General features: G+C 50.3%; 1 protein-coding gene across 1 annotated transcript; it reads right to left on the reverse strand.

Moving 5' to 3' along the window:
* Positions 1–3,919: 3,919 nt before the first annotated feature.
* On the reverse strand, positions 3,920–15,756 carry Mfsd2b (MFSD2 lysolipid transporter B, sphingolipid). Its single transcript, XM_050141894.1, has 14 exons — positions 14,361–15,756; positions 11,211–11,336; positions 10,389–10,513; positions 9,717–9,840; positions 9,311–9,389; positions 9,093–9,223; positions 7,712–7,802; positions 7,478–7,599; positions 6,901–6,984; positions 6,578–6,658; positions 6,279–6,388; positions 5,867–6,010; positions 5,431–5,607; positions 3,920–4,456 (listed from the first exon to the last, which is right to left on the reverse strand). The coding sequence occupies exons 1-14, from the start codon at positions 14,424–14,426 to the stop codon at positions 4,432–4,434; spliced, it is 1,485 nt and encodes a 494-aa protein (XP_049997851.1). The 5' UTR covers positions 14,427–15,756; the 3' UTR covers positions 3,920–4,431.
* Positions 15,757–15,850: the final 94 nt, after the last annotated feature.

Raw genomic sequence — 15,850 nt, forward strand, 5'->3', positions numbered from 1 at the left:
CTCTGCAACTTTGGAGTCTGTCCTGGAACTAGCTCTTGTAGACCAGGCTGGCCTCGAACTCACAGAGATCTGCATGCCTCTGCCTCTCACGTGCTGGGATTAAAGGCGTGCGCCACCACTGCCTGGCTTTTAATGTGAGTTCTGGGAACCTAACTCAGATCTCATGCTTAGAGGCAGTGATGTTCTTTTGACTGAGCAGTCACTACAGCCCCTCCACCTTGTTTTCCAAGAATGCATCCTACTGAACCTGGAGACTATTTTGGCTAGACTAACGAGCCATCCAACTCCTAGGATCTGCCTGTCTCCCTGCCAACCCTCCACCAAACCCTGGGGCCACAGCCGAGCCCTGCCATGCTGCCCCTGGATGCTGAGGATCTGAACTCAAGTCCTCATGCTTACACAGAAGCACGTACCCACTAAACCACCTCTTAGCCCCAACTGTCGGGGACCAACTTCGACAAAAATACCACTCGCCAGGGGAGGGGGGGTGTTGGGATTTAGAAATATAGTAAAGAATACTAAGATGTGGAAATAATAAGACAAAAACATAGGATAGTACTGGGAGGGAATTCCAGTGAATACTGAAATCACCACGCTTAATTTCCAATTGCTTAAAATACCCCTGGCCCCAAAAGGTAGGAAGGAGTAAGACAAAAAAAACTACATTAATGTGATACAAGGAAATGAACAGACCAATTGAAGATCGTGGGCTACACCCACAGTTAGGAACCAGACCTTTGTTTGAGGTGGAAACACAGCAATAGCTTGAAAAGATAGGTGTAAGTTCCAGTGCTCTGACTTTTGGTCAGCATGGAAGTAGGCTCACATTTTTTGGGCCTCCACACCAAACTCAGGATTATCTCGAAGATGCTTCCTCATATGTGTGTGTGATTTTTACCTTTGTGACTTGGCACAATTTACAGCCCCACTGGCATGGGCATTTGGTTGCTTCCTGGCTTTATTTTAGAAATTATGAACCATATTGCTTTGGATACTATTGTACATATCTCTATATGCAAATATTTGAGAAGTCTCTCTGTGGTCTTTTACCCAGAAATGGCTCTCACTGTTACACTGATTGGTTACTACAGATTGCCTGATAGTAGGTCTTGAGACCAGCTGTTATAATGCTTTCTTCTTTTTTGCTCAAAAATGAAGTGGCACTAGTATTTTTGCGTGCTTCCATATGAATATGAGTGTTTTTTTTGTTTTTTTTTTTGTTTTTTTTTTAGGAAGTATGTTGGGCTAGGGACAGGTTCAGAAGAGGCCATATTCGTGGCTCATCTAGCATATACCTAAGGCCGTAGGTTCAATCCTTACCTGGAAAATAGACAAAATAACAACAAAAACTGAGAAGCTGGGCACATGTCTAGGATCCCAGTACTTAGTAAGGTAAGCCAACATTGGTGAATTTGAAGCCAGCTTGAACTATACAAACAGCAAAGTCCTGTCTCACACACAGAAAGAATGGTACTTGCTGTAGGATTGTGGCAGATCCTTCTTTTGGGAAGAAACATTTCTTTTTGTTCTTGTTCTGAGTTCTTCTATTATGGATGGATGCATTTAGTTTTTATCAAACTTTTTTTTCCATGGAGGGGATGAGTTGTGTTTGGATGCATGATGTTGGGAGTGCCTGAAAAGCATTCAGGAGGCATTGGGGAGCTGAAGCTCAGCAGATCGCATCGGGTTTGGAGTGGACTCTGCAGCAGCAGCGTGTGGTGGTGGTGGTGGTGGTAAGATCACACTGGGAAGGCGGAGGAGGTCAAGGAGCATCAAAGAAGCAGAAGCAAAGAGGGAAATGTGGGTCAGAAGCGGTGGAGAACAAGCCGAGGAAGACTAGAGTTCTGAGGTGTGGGGCTCAGTGTCCGTTGCCTAGCATCAGTTACCTGTCCTGTTGCCATGCTAAAATATTCTGATAAAAGCCCCTTAAGGAAGGAAGGGTTGGCCAGGCAGAGGCAAGCAGATCTCTGTGAGTTCGAGGCCAGTCTGGTCTACTAAGTGAGTTCCAGGACAGCTAGCACCATTACATGAGAAATGAGAAATTCTGACTCAAAAAAAAAAAAAAAAAAAAAAGAGGAGGAAGAGGAAGAAGAGGAGGAAGGGTTTATTCTGACTCCGGGGTACAGGGTTGGGAAGCCATGGCAACAGGAGCTTGCAGCAGCAGCTCACATTGCATCAGAAGTGAGGAGGAAGGAAGTGAATGTTGATGCCCTGCTTGCTCTCTCGTCCTTCAGCCTGGGACCCCAGCCCATGTGATGGTGGCACCTACAGTGAGCAGGTCCTCCCACCGCAGTTAACCTGTCAGGATACTTGTCTCCCCAGTAATTCTAACTCCTGCCAAGTTGGCAATCAGTAATTAACCACTATAGTCTGGAGCTTTGTCAGGCATTGCTAATTTGATTGACATATTCATCCTGAGATGTACAGAAGGTAGGTGTTCAAAGAAGAAATGACCATCTATTCAGACAGCTGAGCCTAGGAGTTGAGCCTGCTTGGGCAACATAACCTCTAATCTAAACTAAACTCAGATTTTTAAAAACAATGATGATACATACCTGTAACCCCTGGTAAAGGCAGCAGGATCAGTTCAAGGACAGCTTCGGCTACATAGTGGGTTTGAGGCCAACCTGGGCTACATATGAACTTGTCTCAAACAAACAACAAAAGTAATGAATAAAGGACTGGAGAGATGGCTCAGTGTTCAAGAGTATTTGTTGCTCTTACAGAGGACCAAGGTTTAATTCCCAGCACCTGCACTGGGCAGTTTATAATCCTCTGTAACTATAACTCCAGGAGCGATGCTGCCCTCTGCTGGTCACTGCAGCACCTGCATTCATGTAGTGCACATATACACTAAGGCACAAACACATACACATAAAAGAAATCTTTAGCCGGATAGTGGTGGCACATGCCTTTGCTGGTAGCACTTGGAGGGCAGAGGCAGGCAGATCTACAGGTGTGAGGCAAGCCAGGTCTACAGATAGAGTTCCAGGACAGCCAGGACTACACAGAAACTCTTGTCTCAAGAAACCAAATTAAGAAAGAAAAGTAAAGAAGGAAAGAAAGCAATCTTTAGAAACAAGAAATAGGGCTGGAGACATGGCTCACCGGTTAAGAGCACTGACTGCTCTTCCAGATGTCCTGAGTTCAATTACCAGCAACCACGTGGTGGCTCACAACCACCTATAACGAGATCTGGTGCCCTCTTCTGGCCTACAGGCAGGATACTACATAAATTAATAAATAAATCTTTAAAAAAAAGAAAAAGAAAAAAATAGAAACAACAAATCAGGCAAGCACTATGGGAAAGCACTTGCTGTGGGAGGCGTGGAAACAGTGTACAAACTCCTTTCTCCTCCTCTGCGAGCTGCAGTTGGTCCTGTCGCACAACACTGTCTCCTCTGCTATGGATTCAGGAATAACTGGTAAGGAAGAGATGGGAATGGCAAGTTGTTTTAGTTTAGGTTGAGGGCAGCAGCTGGTGCCCTGGTCTCCGTAATTCATAGCTGGGGTAGGAGCCAGACTTAGGCTCCTCCTCAAGGGATGCAGCACGGGATGGTGAGCTGTCCCCAGAAACATTTTATCCATTCTGTAGGAAGTCAGCTCTTGAACTTTACTTTTGATTGCTTATAAGATAAGGCCTCAGGTTGTTCAGACTGGCTTCAAACTTGACACCTAGCTGAGCCTGGCCTTGAACTCTTGATTCTCCTGCTTTTAACCTCCTGAGTGCCAGGATTACCTGTGTGCATCACTACACCCAGCTAAATTTGTTTTTGAAAAAATATCAACCCCAGTGAATCCTTCTTCCCCAAAGACTTATACAACCCCTAGAAAACTGCCCTTCCTATTATATGCTAATATAACAGAATTTCAGAAAATACGTTTGCATTTATTTGTAAAAAGTGAAAGGCTTCTGATGGTTCTGCGCCATCCTCTGTCTACTGATAGAAAAAAATGCTGAACAAACACCCGTGTACCATGGTGGGTCTGCATTCCCACCAGCAATGGATGAGGGTACCCCTTCCTCATAGCCCCCAAAACGTCACATGTCCTCCGTTTGCCCAGTCACATGGTGTCTCAGCTTTCCTACTACGCTCTCCGCAGGCATCCACTGGAGACTCTGCAAACCTCCTGTGTGTGGAGCTCTGCCATCAAGCAAAGAGTAGGCAGGATGCTTTCGGAGTCTGAGGGTTCTTGAAGGTGGAGTCGTCTGGGCTACAAGCCTGGAAGGTTGAGGGTCAGCAGGCAAGGAGGTGCTGAGTAGGGTTCCTGGAGCCTGGGCCAGCCCCTTCAGGAGATGTCCCTAGAGTCTCCACTCGCAAGGGAAAATGCGTGTGCTAAGTTGGTAGGCTATGCTCGGGTTGCTGGATAGAGAGAATTCTAGAAAATGCAGGCTTCTGCTTTTCTGCCTCACAGAAGTCCCCTTCTAGTTCAGGCGAGGCTGTAGCTAGTTCTCCTGAGGGAAGGGAAGAAACCAAGAAGGAAGAGAGAGGTGAGATACGGGTCTCCACCCTGTCACAGAGTGCCACAGAAGTTTCAGCGGCTGTTCCATGCCTTGCCAGCAATTCTCCACTCACAGGCCTACTAAAGCCATGGCCAAGTTCCAGGTCCCCAACCTCTAGGCATTGTTGAGTGGACAGCAGGACCTCTGGGCCCTTTAGCTGAAGGCTGATGCTACCAGCTATGAGAATAAGGAACTGCTGATAATGCTGCCTGCGTGTCCTGGGGAGACATGGACACCAACTTATATATTTGTAAGCAGACACATCTGTGGGTCAGGTGTATGTTGATGGGGTAGCACACACTTTCCAATAGGCACCTCTGGGCCCTGTGCTGAGCTCCTGGAATAGACGGATTAATGAACTGTATTCTCAGCTGTAAGATGCCTGCACTGTCCTGGGAAAGCCAGGCAGTACACACATCCTCCATGTGGTCAGATGTATGGTAGGAGAAGGACAGCCGTGGGAGGGATGAGCAGGAGGCTCCCAGGCTTCGGCACTCTCTGAGACGGGGATCCAGAAGGAGAGAATGAGATCAGGCGAAGGCGCCCTACACTGGGCGGACAGCAGGTAGAGCTGTACAATGAGCAACGCACCTAGATGTGGAACTTGGCGGAAGTGCAGGGCGGAGGGTACCTGAGTCACTGGTATGAGGTGTTCTAGGTCACGCGAGTAGAGAGTAGACCGGGTGCAGGGGAGATCTAGAGAGTCCTCACATCCCCCGTCTACCAGGTAGTGCAAGGAAGAAAGCTGAGGATAAAGACTAGAGACAGAAGGAAATCTGGGAGCAGGGAGTGTCACTGAAGCTAAGACAAGCAGCAGGAAATCTGACGGCTCGGCTGCTGTTAACTGTTAGGCACCAGGGTGTGTGTGTGTGTCCCTTAGGCTGGTAACCCTGCCAGTGTGTACCCAATGTACAAGCACTGCCCACCTCCGAAGGCTTAGCTGGGAGGAGGCATCCTGGCTTGGCGTCTTGGGAGTGGGGCCAACCATGAGGATGCAGAGACCAATAAGGATCATGCAGGTGGGCACAGCACCGATGAGGACCTTGAGGGTGACTACCACTTCCTCTGCTTGCTGGCAGGCTCTTGCCTTATACCCTGCGAACCTGGAGAAACACCACCCCTCCCATTGTCAGCTCTGTTCTTGGTGCAGAAGTCACCGATGTGTCACCCCATCCTTTCCTGATAACTGACTGCTAGCCAGATTGGGTATAAGGAGTTCAGAGCCCCTTAGTTCTGATGCTGGGGTTCCTCGCACTCCATAGAGTGCGGCACGCACTCCAGACTCATGGGTGGGGGTTCTGTCTCCTCTTCCCACCCCCCTGGTCTTTCGTGCTTTTGGTGTACCCCATCCCTAGGACTGACTCCAAACTGAGGGTGGAGATGCCCAGGGCGCCTGCGCCTGAGAGCTTGGTGAAGAAGACGTAGGATGAGTAGAAGATGGTCTCCACGCCTGGGCCATGCCGGTGCTGCAGCTGGAAGTCATCCACCACATCTGGCAGCATGGACCTGGGGGCAGGTGCATAGAGTTAGCCCTCTTCTCTTTGAGAAGCCCAGGGCTTCTCAAAGTCCTTCTGCGAGTCCTCAGGAGGGCAGAGACTACGTTGGAGACCTCTGCTCAGAACCAACCCACAGCGCCCAGTGTTTCCCTCTGCTGTTGTTGGCTCCAAGGAAGGAACTGGTGGTCCCATCCAAGAAGGACAGCAGGAAGAAGAGAGACTCCCTTACTGGAGGGTATGAGGCTCCCCCCAATCTCCCATCATTTCATCCAGCCTACCAGGGTAGCAGCAGGGACACAGCAATGCTCACACCAGAGACAAAGGCCACAACATAGGCCACAGGTGCAGAGGGCACAGCAGCCAGCAAGATGGAAAATGGCACCATTATCTGGGGAGAGAGACCTGTGAGCCAGCCCTCCACATTCCCCAGCCTTCCTTTCTCATAGCAGGCTCAGCCTTTGTGATGCAAGATAAGCCCCGCACCTGGCCACGGGAACCCAGATCTAACCCCCACTGAGCTCAGGCTCCATGGTTACCTCCTCAGCTACCCGCAAGCCTTGCTTCTTGATTCACTCACACAGATCCCGAACGCAGACGTCCTCTTCCCAAATCGCTGGAGGACCCTCTCCCACAGTGGGGTGCTCAGCACAGCTGAGATCTGTGAGCACACAGCATCATCCCACCAGGCCCTGAGGTCCACACCTTTCTCCAGACCTCAAAACCCTTGCTTTTAGGTAGGACACCCAACCTCAGACTGTCTGGTTTGAACCAGTAGCTATTCCCCAACTCCACCCTCTGCTGGAATGGGACTGAAACAAAATGTGACCATGAGACCTCTGGGAACAGAGGTTCTCCCTCAGTCTCCCAGGGCCCCAGCCTCCACCTCCTTGGTCCCCTTACCAGGATGGTTAGCACCAAGCTCTGAACATGTTCTTGTAGCCGGGAGGCGTGTGTACAGAACAGGACCAGGTAGCTTTGTTCCACCTGAGGACATGCACGGGAAATTGGCAGGATCAGAAGTCACATGTAAGGGGAAGGTCTTCAGTAAGGTCTCCCCACTGAGTCCTTGAACTCAAAGGATTTCCCCTCACCATGGATACAAGCATCCTTCCCTGTGCACTGTCCCTGTTCGCATAGTTAAGATCAGACGGACTTAACTATAGCTCAGGTAGTATGAGAGGCTGTCCTCCCAGACATCACCCCAGTCACACAAGTCACACCCAGGGTTTTCTTCCCAGCACACTCTCAGTCATGTGTCATTCCCTGTAAAACTGAAACCTAGCCGGCCATGATGACAGATGTTTGTAACACCAGCACTTGTGTGGAGGCAGGAGAATCAGGAGCTGATGGATGTGATGGCCAGAATCAACTACATAGCAAGTTCAAGGCCAGCCTGGGCTACACGAGACCCTATTCCAAATGCCTGTTTATGATAAGCACAGCCAGAGCAAATCAAAGATCACTTGGCCAGCGGTACCTGGACAGCAGCTGAGATGAACAAGAAGGAGACCACCAGACTCAAGTAGGGCGGGTGCCGGGAAGTGATGGCCAGCCCCGTGAAGAAGCTCAGGCCCGGACCTGAGGCTGGGGCAGAAGTGTCTGCAAAACAGGAAGGTGATACCTGGACTGGCAGAGTCAAAAACTCAGCTCCAGGAGGAGTCCTGCTCCCAGCTCCTGTCTCTCATGTTCTCACACTCTCTGCACCCTATACCTGGCCTCTCCTTCACTCCTAGGCACAGCAAGCCGCCACACACAGGATACGTCAACGCAACCACAGCAGCCGCAATGCAGTAGAGGCGCGCCTGCGGGAGAGGACAGTACTGCACTGAGCGTAGTGTTTCCAGACCAGGCAGGGAAGCCGGAGCACCCCTCCATGCCTTCACCCCAAGCCCGAGGATGCTGGCTTCTGCTGCTCCACTTCGCTCAGGAGTTAGGCCTAAGAGTTTTGCTCCTCTGATGACTCTTTGCCCCGCTATGGAAGGGAACAGCTGTGCCACCAGAGGTCAGCGTGCCTACTGTTCCATCTTAGTCAGCAAATAGGCATTGCTGGTAACTTCTGTGTCCTAGATCCAGAGGTCACAATGATGACTAAGTGGCTCCTCATCCACAGCAAAGACGGGACAGTGGTGAGGACTGTGCACATCCACAGGCAGCTAACAATAGTGTGATGGACGGAGACCCAGAGGAAATACAAAGAAAGTGAAAGATAAAGAGATGCTAGGGGATAATAGCCAATGAGGATAGAGGGCAGAGGGGGCGGCAGGGAGTGCAGAATGGCTTTCCCAGTCGAGTTCTGTTCTGTGTGTTTCCCTGGCCTTACCCTGGAAAACGCACTGTGCTGGACTCCAATTCTTTGCTTTCATTGTCCCAAAATTGTTGGTAATTTTGTATGGGATTTTTTTTTTAAAGCAGGTCTTTGTGTTGCCCATGCTGGCCTATAGCTCACTATGTAGCCAAGGGTGACCTTACACTTGGGATCTGCCTGCCTCCACCTCTTGGGTGCTAGGATTACAGCTGGGAGCCATCATTGGCTTATAAGGTGCTGAGGGGCTTCAGATGTTCTAGGCAAAGTCTCTGGCAGCTGAGTGGTAACTCAGCCCCTGTGTTTTCTCCTGTTGTTGTTTTTGTCTATTAGTGGTTTGTCATTGGCCCACACACACTGACAGGTTTGGTATAACTCAGGTTGGCCTTAAACTGACTCTATAACCAAAGATAGCCGTGAACTCCTGCTCCTCCTGTCTCCATCTCGCAGGGCGCCACCGCGCCTCGCTTGTGCTTTTGCTGGGGCTGTTTGGTTGGTTCTGGCCACGCCTGGTGATTGAGTCCATTAGTGCCTCATGCATGCTTGTCGAGTGCTCTACACTGAGCTGCATGGTCTGTGTCCTCTCTCTGTCTGTCTCTCCCTCCTTCCCGCCCTCCCCTTCTTCCAGACAGGCTTGGTGGAGAACCTGATAGGTGTTGGGCCTTATGAGTTCGGCTAGAGAGGTAGGGAAAGGATGAGCAGCCCCACCCGAAGAAGAACCGACAGAAGAGCATTTCTGGAGGAAGGAGTTGACCCCGCAGAGGGGCTCCTGCGTTCCTCGGACACTTACTACATCTGGGGACACAGCAGTACTCCCTGCGAGCACAGGATCCTCACACCTCCGAGACCCATGGGCACTGGACACGAGGAGCCCATGGACAGTGGCTCCCATCAGTGTCCCTGCCATCTCCATGGTCATCCCTGGAGACAAAGCATGTACAAGGTGGCATGGTGAGCTGCAGGAACTGGGGGACAGCAGCTTCCGAGCGAACACAGAATTGGACTCACGGTATGCAGTGGCAGAGTCTCGCTCCCTGGGGCTGGGGGTGAGGATCATAGTGAGCGCTGTGTAGGGTACCTGGAAGAACTGGCATGGCCCCTGAGCTTAGAGTGGCCTCCACCACCCATACTGTCACTCACGGTCTGTGTCTCCTTCCCCAGCCACTTCGCTATGCAAAAACCAGCAGCCACCCTGTCCCATCCAGATTCCTAAAAGGCCAAAGCATCCGAATCTCAAAGCGAGGGCTGAGAAGCAAGGCCCTGAGCAGCAATATTGTTGGTGACAGGTTTCCAAGCACTGATGGGCAGCCCAGAGCAGTGAAGTCAACCTACAATACCCTTACTCTGAATAGAAATTTTATCTGGCGGAGGGGCTCACCAGAACCAGGCCTAGGAGGGGCGGTCACACACTTACCGTAGACAGGGCCTGGTACAGGCAGTAGAAGGTGGCATACCAGAGCCCACGCAGGCTGGTGAACGGGGGCAGAAACCACAGGAAGAAGTAGGCCAGTGCGATTAAGGGCATGCAGCCCAGTGCCCTATAGAAGCGCAACTAAGGAATGGTGCCTACAGGACAGGGGCACCAAGGACCCAGCAGGAACAACCTCACCCTGTTTCTGCCCCTTGAGGGGGCCCTGGAGCTGGGGCTCTCAGGAAGCCACGGAGACAGAGGGAAGCGAAGGTAATGGAAGGAGGGACATTCACTCTTGGGACTCTGGCCAGGGCCCTTAGGGGTGCCGTTCACTGTATTCAGGACAGTGGAGAGCTGGGGTTCACTTAGTGGTGGGGCATTTGGCCTGCACATATGAGGCACTGTTTGCTTTCCTGGAGCACAAGCATATTACTTTTCCTCCAGGGCCTTCCAGCCCAGTTCCACCACGGGAGCCATCCTGAGCCCCCTGATGAGGGACAGACAATCCCTAAGCATGTCTCTGGAGTACCGTGAGACTCATTCTGACCTAACTCATCTCCTGCACCACACAGGCTTGGCTTCTAACCATCCAAGGTATCACCTAAGAAACAGGCTGTGATGGTGACGCAGGGCCAGGGGAGGGGTCGGGGGTCTAAGCACCAAGGGGCTGCTCACCAAGGCATTAGCCGCCCAGCCCTTGTCCTTCTGCTTTTGTTGATGAAGAAGCCAGCCACGGGGTCTGCAACCGCCCCAGACACCTTCCCTCCGAACAAGGCAAGGGACACCTGGGCAGCGGGGATCTGAAATCATCAAGAGGAGAGAGTCAAGGCTCCACGAAGTCAGAGAACACAGTCAGGCTTGCTTGCCTGTGGAAAAGGCTCCTGCCCAGGACATGATTCCAGAAAGCTCTGAGGGACATGGAGCTGGTGAGGAGAGGGGAAAGCTGATGGCTGTGCACAGACATTCTATCACTATTTATTAGTTTGCCTTTTGGTTTTGAGGTAGGACAGTGGTTCTCAACCTGTGGGTCACAGGGGTTCCATATCCAATGTTTACATTATGATTCTTAACAGTGTCAAAATTAAAGTTATGAGGGAGCACCGAAATAATTTTATGGCTGGGGGTCACCATAACATGGGAAACTGTATTAAAGGTTGCAGCATTAGGAAGGTTGAGAGCCAGTGAGAGTTTTGAGACAGGGTCTCATGTAGCCAAGGCTGGCCTCAAACTAGCCATGCTGCCGAGAGGGTGGGTTGAACTCCTGAGCCTCCTGCCTCTCTACTGGAATGCTGGGATGACAAGTGTCTGTCACCACACCTGATTATTTTCTCATTTTCCTAGCACAAGCAGGACGTAATGAGTATCCTTAAAGAGTTTTCCTTCTACGGCCCTTTTAAATGTTGCTACCAAGCTTGGGTCAAAGGACGATCTACCAAAACCAAAGCGACAGTATGGGCAGAGAGGAGGTAGAAAGACCAGGGAGCTGCCCACACTCACCTGTGCCACATCGAGTAGGAAGAGCTGCAGGTAGAAGGCTGAAGCGCTGGAGGCCACCTGGTTGGGGACCCCACCAATGCCATAGCACACCTTCGTACAGACTGAGAGACGACCGGCTCTGCCGTCCTGGGGGAGACACGGAAACTAACCCCTATTCCTAGAGACACGAACCAGTGCTCCACGCCCCAGTGACTTTCATAAACATCCTATATTCCCTGGCGACTCGAGGGCTCATTAGCAACCTCAGCCTCATTTTGACCCCAGATCACCCTATGGAGAAGTGAGAGAGAGAATTAAGAAACAGAATTCTAAATCTTGACCTCTACACCATTCCAGGGGGAAGTTCTTCCTTGCATTCCGTCCCCATGCTTCCTGCCACAGCCACTTTCTGTCGGAGTCAGTGGAGCTGTGGGCCCTATGTAATCTTGAACACATCCCTTTATGTTTGTAGGCTGCGTTTTCCTCATCAGATGCAATCTTCCTGCTAACTTGACAAGGCTGTTAGGATGAGTGAACGAGACAGTGGCTCTGCGAATCTATCGTTCAATGTTTGGGTTTATTTTACATTTATGTGTGTGTGTGTGTGTGTGTGTGTGTGAGAGAGAGAGAGAGAGAGAGAGAGAGAGAGAGAGAGAGAGAGAGAGAGAGAGAGAGAGAGAGAGAGAGACAGAGAGAGAGAGAATGGTGTGGAGGTCACAGTATGCTCTCTCTTTCCACCATGGGGACCCTAGGTAACAGACTCAGCTCATCAGGCTTGGTGGTAGGTATCTTTAGCCACTCAGTCGTCCAATGTTTGCGACTTTTGCAAGCCCGTGGCATCAGCTATGATGGGGGTGTGTACACCACAGACACCAGCAAACCTTACCCCCTTTCTTTTGGAAAGACTTTATCGACCCAGCAGTATGACAGAATAGTCTAAGAGCCTGGAACGTGGAATATCACAGCCCCTCAGCCGAGTCATGAACATTGGATAGCCAGCTCACAGTCCCATGGTCTAAACACAGGTCCTTGCTGCCATCCCACTGTGAAGCCAGCTCCAAACCATTTGCCACAGGGCATTAAATAACACAGACATTCGCTCAGCCACTCAGGCCAAGACCTTGTCATCCTTGGTTCCTCTCTTTTCCAATTCCCCTGTCAGGCGAGCTTCCTAAGTGGCTCCCCTGCCGCTAGTCCACTCCCCCTGCTGCAGCCAGTGCTCTTTGAAGAAATAAATTAGACTAGGTCTGCTCTCTGCTTAAAACCAATAACTTGTCTGTCTTTATTGTCTAGTAAAAGCCCAAGTCCTGGAAATGGCAGGCAGGAGCTCACTTTACTCCCACTCCCTCCCTTTCTTCAAATAGCCTTCTTGGTGGGAGTTTCTTATTGTTCAAACCCTTTGACTGCTGTTTCCTCGGGGTCTTTGTGTATACTTTGTGTGTATACACACATATTGTTTTCTCTGGAAGGTTCTTCTGTGTCTTTCAAGAATTTCAAGAATTGATTGCTTGCCATTTAAATGTTTCTTCCTTAGAGGCATTCCCTCCCTGACAGCTCAGGTCTCTGAATTGGCCAGAGTGTCTGGCATACTCAGGTAAGCTGAGAGCATAAATTTCTAACTCACTGTGAGGTCTCTACTACCTAGGTGATCAGTCGGGGCTTAGTATGCTATTAAAGCAATAAGTGACCAGGAGGACATTGTAAAGTGTTCTGTGATCAATAATGCTAGGAACCCGTTTTTTCCTCCTTTGTCTGGGGACAGGAATGGGGTGGAAAGGAACTGGGACTCTGCCTATCTCAGTATCTTGAGGGCACCACAGGCAGGCTGCTCGGAAGGGAAGGTCTTCCCAGATAAGGTTTATCACACACTTCACACAAGCTTCCTACCCCAGGAGAAAAACCATTCTCAGGGCTGAGTGCATACTTTTTTGACATTTGTGTGAACTGTATTGCAACTTCTGGAAAAGCTTAGTTGGCAGAATCCAGTGTCAGTGGATTCTCGACCCATAATGAGTCTCTAGTTTCCCCTTACATGGGCCTATAACAGAGGGCCAGCCAAACAAATTCCGGCAGAAACTGAGGTGAGCCAGTCCTGCAGTCTTCGGAATGGTCATTTGGTCACCTAACCCCTTCAGTCCATGAAATCTACATTTTACAAACCGACCAACTGGCTGTGACCTAGGCAAGGCGCTTAGCTGCGATGACGAGGAAAGTGCAGATCTATACACATCAGAGTATCAGGATAATTGACACACTGGAGGGAGCTTCATGGCAGCCTCAGTTTCTTTCCTCTCTGTCTCCCTTCCTTCCATCCTTCCTTTCTCTTTTTCTTTGCCGATCACACCACCCCAATACCCTGAATTTTCCTGGAAAATGCGAGTCCCCAGAGGGTCTCCTACTCCACCCTGCCCCCAGCATATGAGTCTTACCATGCTGGACAAACCCTCTGCCCCTAGGCTCCATCTCTACTCCTCTGCTTTTCTGATTAACTCTTCACGTCTTCCCAGAACCTCAAGGAATCTTCCTGCCTCATCCAGGAACTGGGACTACAGGCATACGGAGGCACCAGGGGTCTCCCCGTTAAGGAATGCCGTTTTCTTTTGCTGAGTTGCCTGACAGTAAACCCTGAATGGAGATAAGAGGTGGAGGTGGTAGTCTACTGAAGCCGCAGAAAAAACTTGCAGTGGAACTGGGGTGGCCCCGTCTCAGCTCTACTCACGAAGAGAACACAGAGGGCCTAAGAACACCTTGGGGTCCCATTTGCCCACCCCCACACCTCCAAAGCCCCCACCTGGGCACACTGGGGGGGGGGAAGCCCAGCCTTCTAAGTACTTGGGACTTGGGCAGCACCAGGATTTTAGAGGGAGGCTAATTCCACAGGAGCTGCCTGGAGTTTGGAGAAGGGAGGCCAGGACTGAAGAGGCCTCCAGAAGGACCTGCAGTGGTCTGGGATCAGGACGCTAAGAAACCTGACTGATCCTTCCTGCCTACTTGTTGCTTCATGTCAGGGCTCCGGGTGCCATTCTGTTTTCTCTGGGGTGTCCCAGGGGCAGCAAACTCTGTACTCCGTTCAACATCTGGATAAAGGGCAGTGGCAGGTGCCTCTCTTCCCTGCCCTTGGGAGAGCCCAGCAGCCCCCCTTTTCCCTCTCACCACCCTCCTGAAGCTCACCGAGTCTGCCTCCTCGGTGTGAGGATCTGCGACCGGAGCCTGGGTGGGTTCCTGAGAAACCAACATCGCTGCAGCTGCAGGGCTTCTCTGCTCTGGAACGTCACAGCTATCTGGGCTGGCGCGGGAAGGGTGGGTCAGGCAAAGTGGGCGCGGCCCAGGGCAGGCAGCCGGCCCCTGGGGAACCCCTGCGGTCTTTGCTGGACCTTGAAGGAAGCTTCCTATTCTCCTCTCCAAGGAGGAGCTCGTCAATCCCCACACGCCTGGGAAAATCGGCCAACTCCTCAGGGACGATTTTCTTTTCTTGGCAGTCGTGTTGTAGGCAAGAACTCTCAGCTAACACCCCCCGCCTTGTGAAAACCAGCAAACAAATTTATTCTTTAAATGAAGGAATACGCTCCACTTGCTCAAACTAAACTATAGCTGAGTGGGCTTTCAGCTTGAAGTACATATTTCCCAGGCTTCCCTATAGGTAACTACTGGCAGGTACATCTGTGCAACTAAGCGTGGCAGGAACAATATCCCAGAAGTGCTTTTAAACGCAAAGGACCACACTGTATAAAACTCCTTGTCAAAATAGTGTGAGGAGCATGCCTTGTATTATCAGACTACCGAAACAATGGACCCCAATAATTAGTCAGCCCCACCCCCAACAACACAACAAAAACAAACAAAACAAAAAACTCCTGGGCACCCAGTGAAGGAACTTAGAGAAAGATCTCCTCCACCTGGGCAGGACTGCTGAGTTCCACTCCCTCTTGGAAATGGACGTGGTAGTCTTTGAAGCCTCTGGTTGCTCTCCTCAATGTGCCCATACTGAATATGCCTCCCCTTCCACTATTCACTGGACTCCGAGTTAGTGTATAGACTGCTCAACCCAGTTTGTTGGGAGCACAGGCCATGTGACTTCAAGTTCAGCAACAACAGGTGCAATGTACGTATTAGGATACAAGCACAAGCTGATTATATATATATTTGCTGCAAATAACCACGTGGCAAGGAATTCATATTCTCCCAAGTGTGGGGGATAACACTCACAAATTATAGAGCATTTATATTGGGATATACAAATAACTCTCTTAATAGCAGAAAAAAATCTCATTTTAAAATGCATAAGTTCCTGAGAAAACGCCATCACTGCAGGGCTGCTCTGCTCTGAATGTCGCAGTGCGGTGCACTGGGCAAGCTTGGTGGTGCACGTCTTTAATCCTAGCAGAGGCAGGCAGATCTCTGTGAGTTCAAGGCCAGCCTGGTCTCCAAATCTATAGAGAAATCTTGTCTCAAAAAACAGACAAACAAGACACACAGAGTGGTATTCTAAAGCTGTACAGATGAACTACAAGGACATAAAAACACGCTCATGCTGCTGTCGCTGTGCACATTTCTTAGAGACAGGACTAATACACTTAAAGATTACCTTTAGAATATCTGTAGAACTTTCTATGAGTATGAATGAGTATGAGTTGTCTGTGCCAAAACAATTTAAAACAGAT

Source organism: Alexandromys fortis, unplaced genomic scaffold (assembly GCF_014885135.2).
Source record: "Alexandromys fortis isolate MF-2015 unplaced genomic scaffold, M_Fortis_MF-2015_v1.1 scaffold_30, whole genome shotgun sequence".
NCBI lineage: Eukaryota > Metazoa > Chordata > Mammalia > Rodentia > Cricetidae > Alexandromys > Alexandromys fortis.

Coding starts and splice junctions, on each gene's coding strand:
- Mfsd2b (XM_050141894.1), bottom strand. CDS start 14,426: ATGTTGGTTTCTCAGGAACCCACCCAGGCTCCGGTCGCAGATCCTCAC. Junction 9,841..10,388: donor GCTGGGCGGCTAATGCCTTG/GTGAGCAGCCCC, acceptor GCGCTTCTATAG/GGCACTGGGCTGCATGCCCT. Junction 7,600..7,711: donor AGGAGTGAAGGAGAGGCCAG/GTATAGGGTGCA, acceptor CCTGTTTTGCAG/ACACTTCTGCCCCAGCCTCA.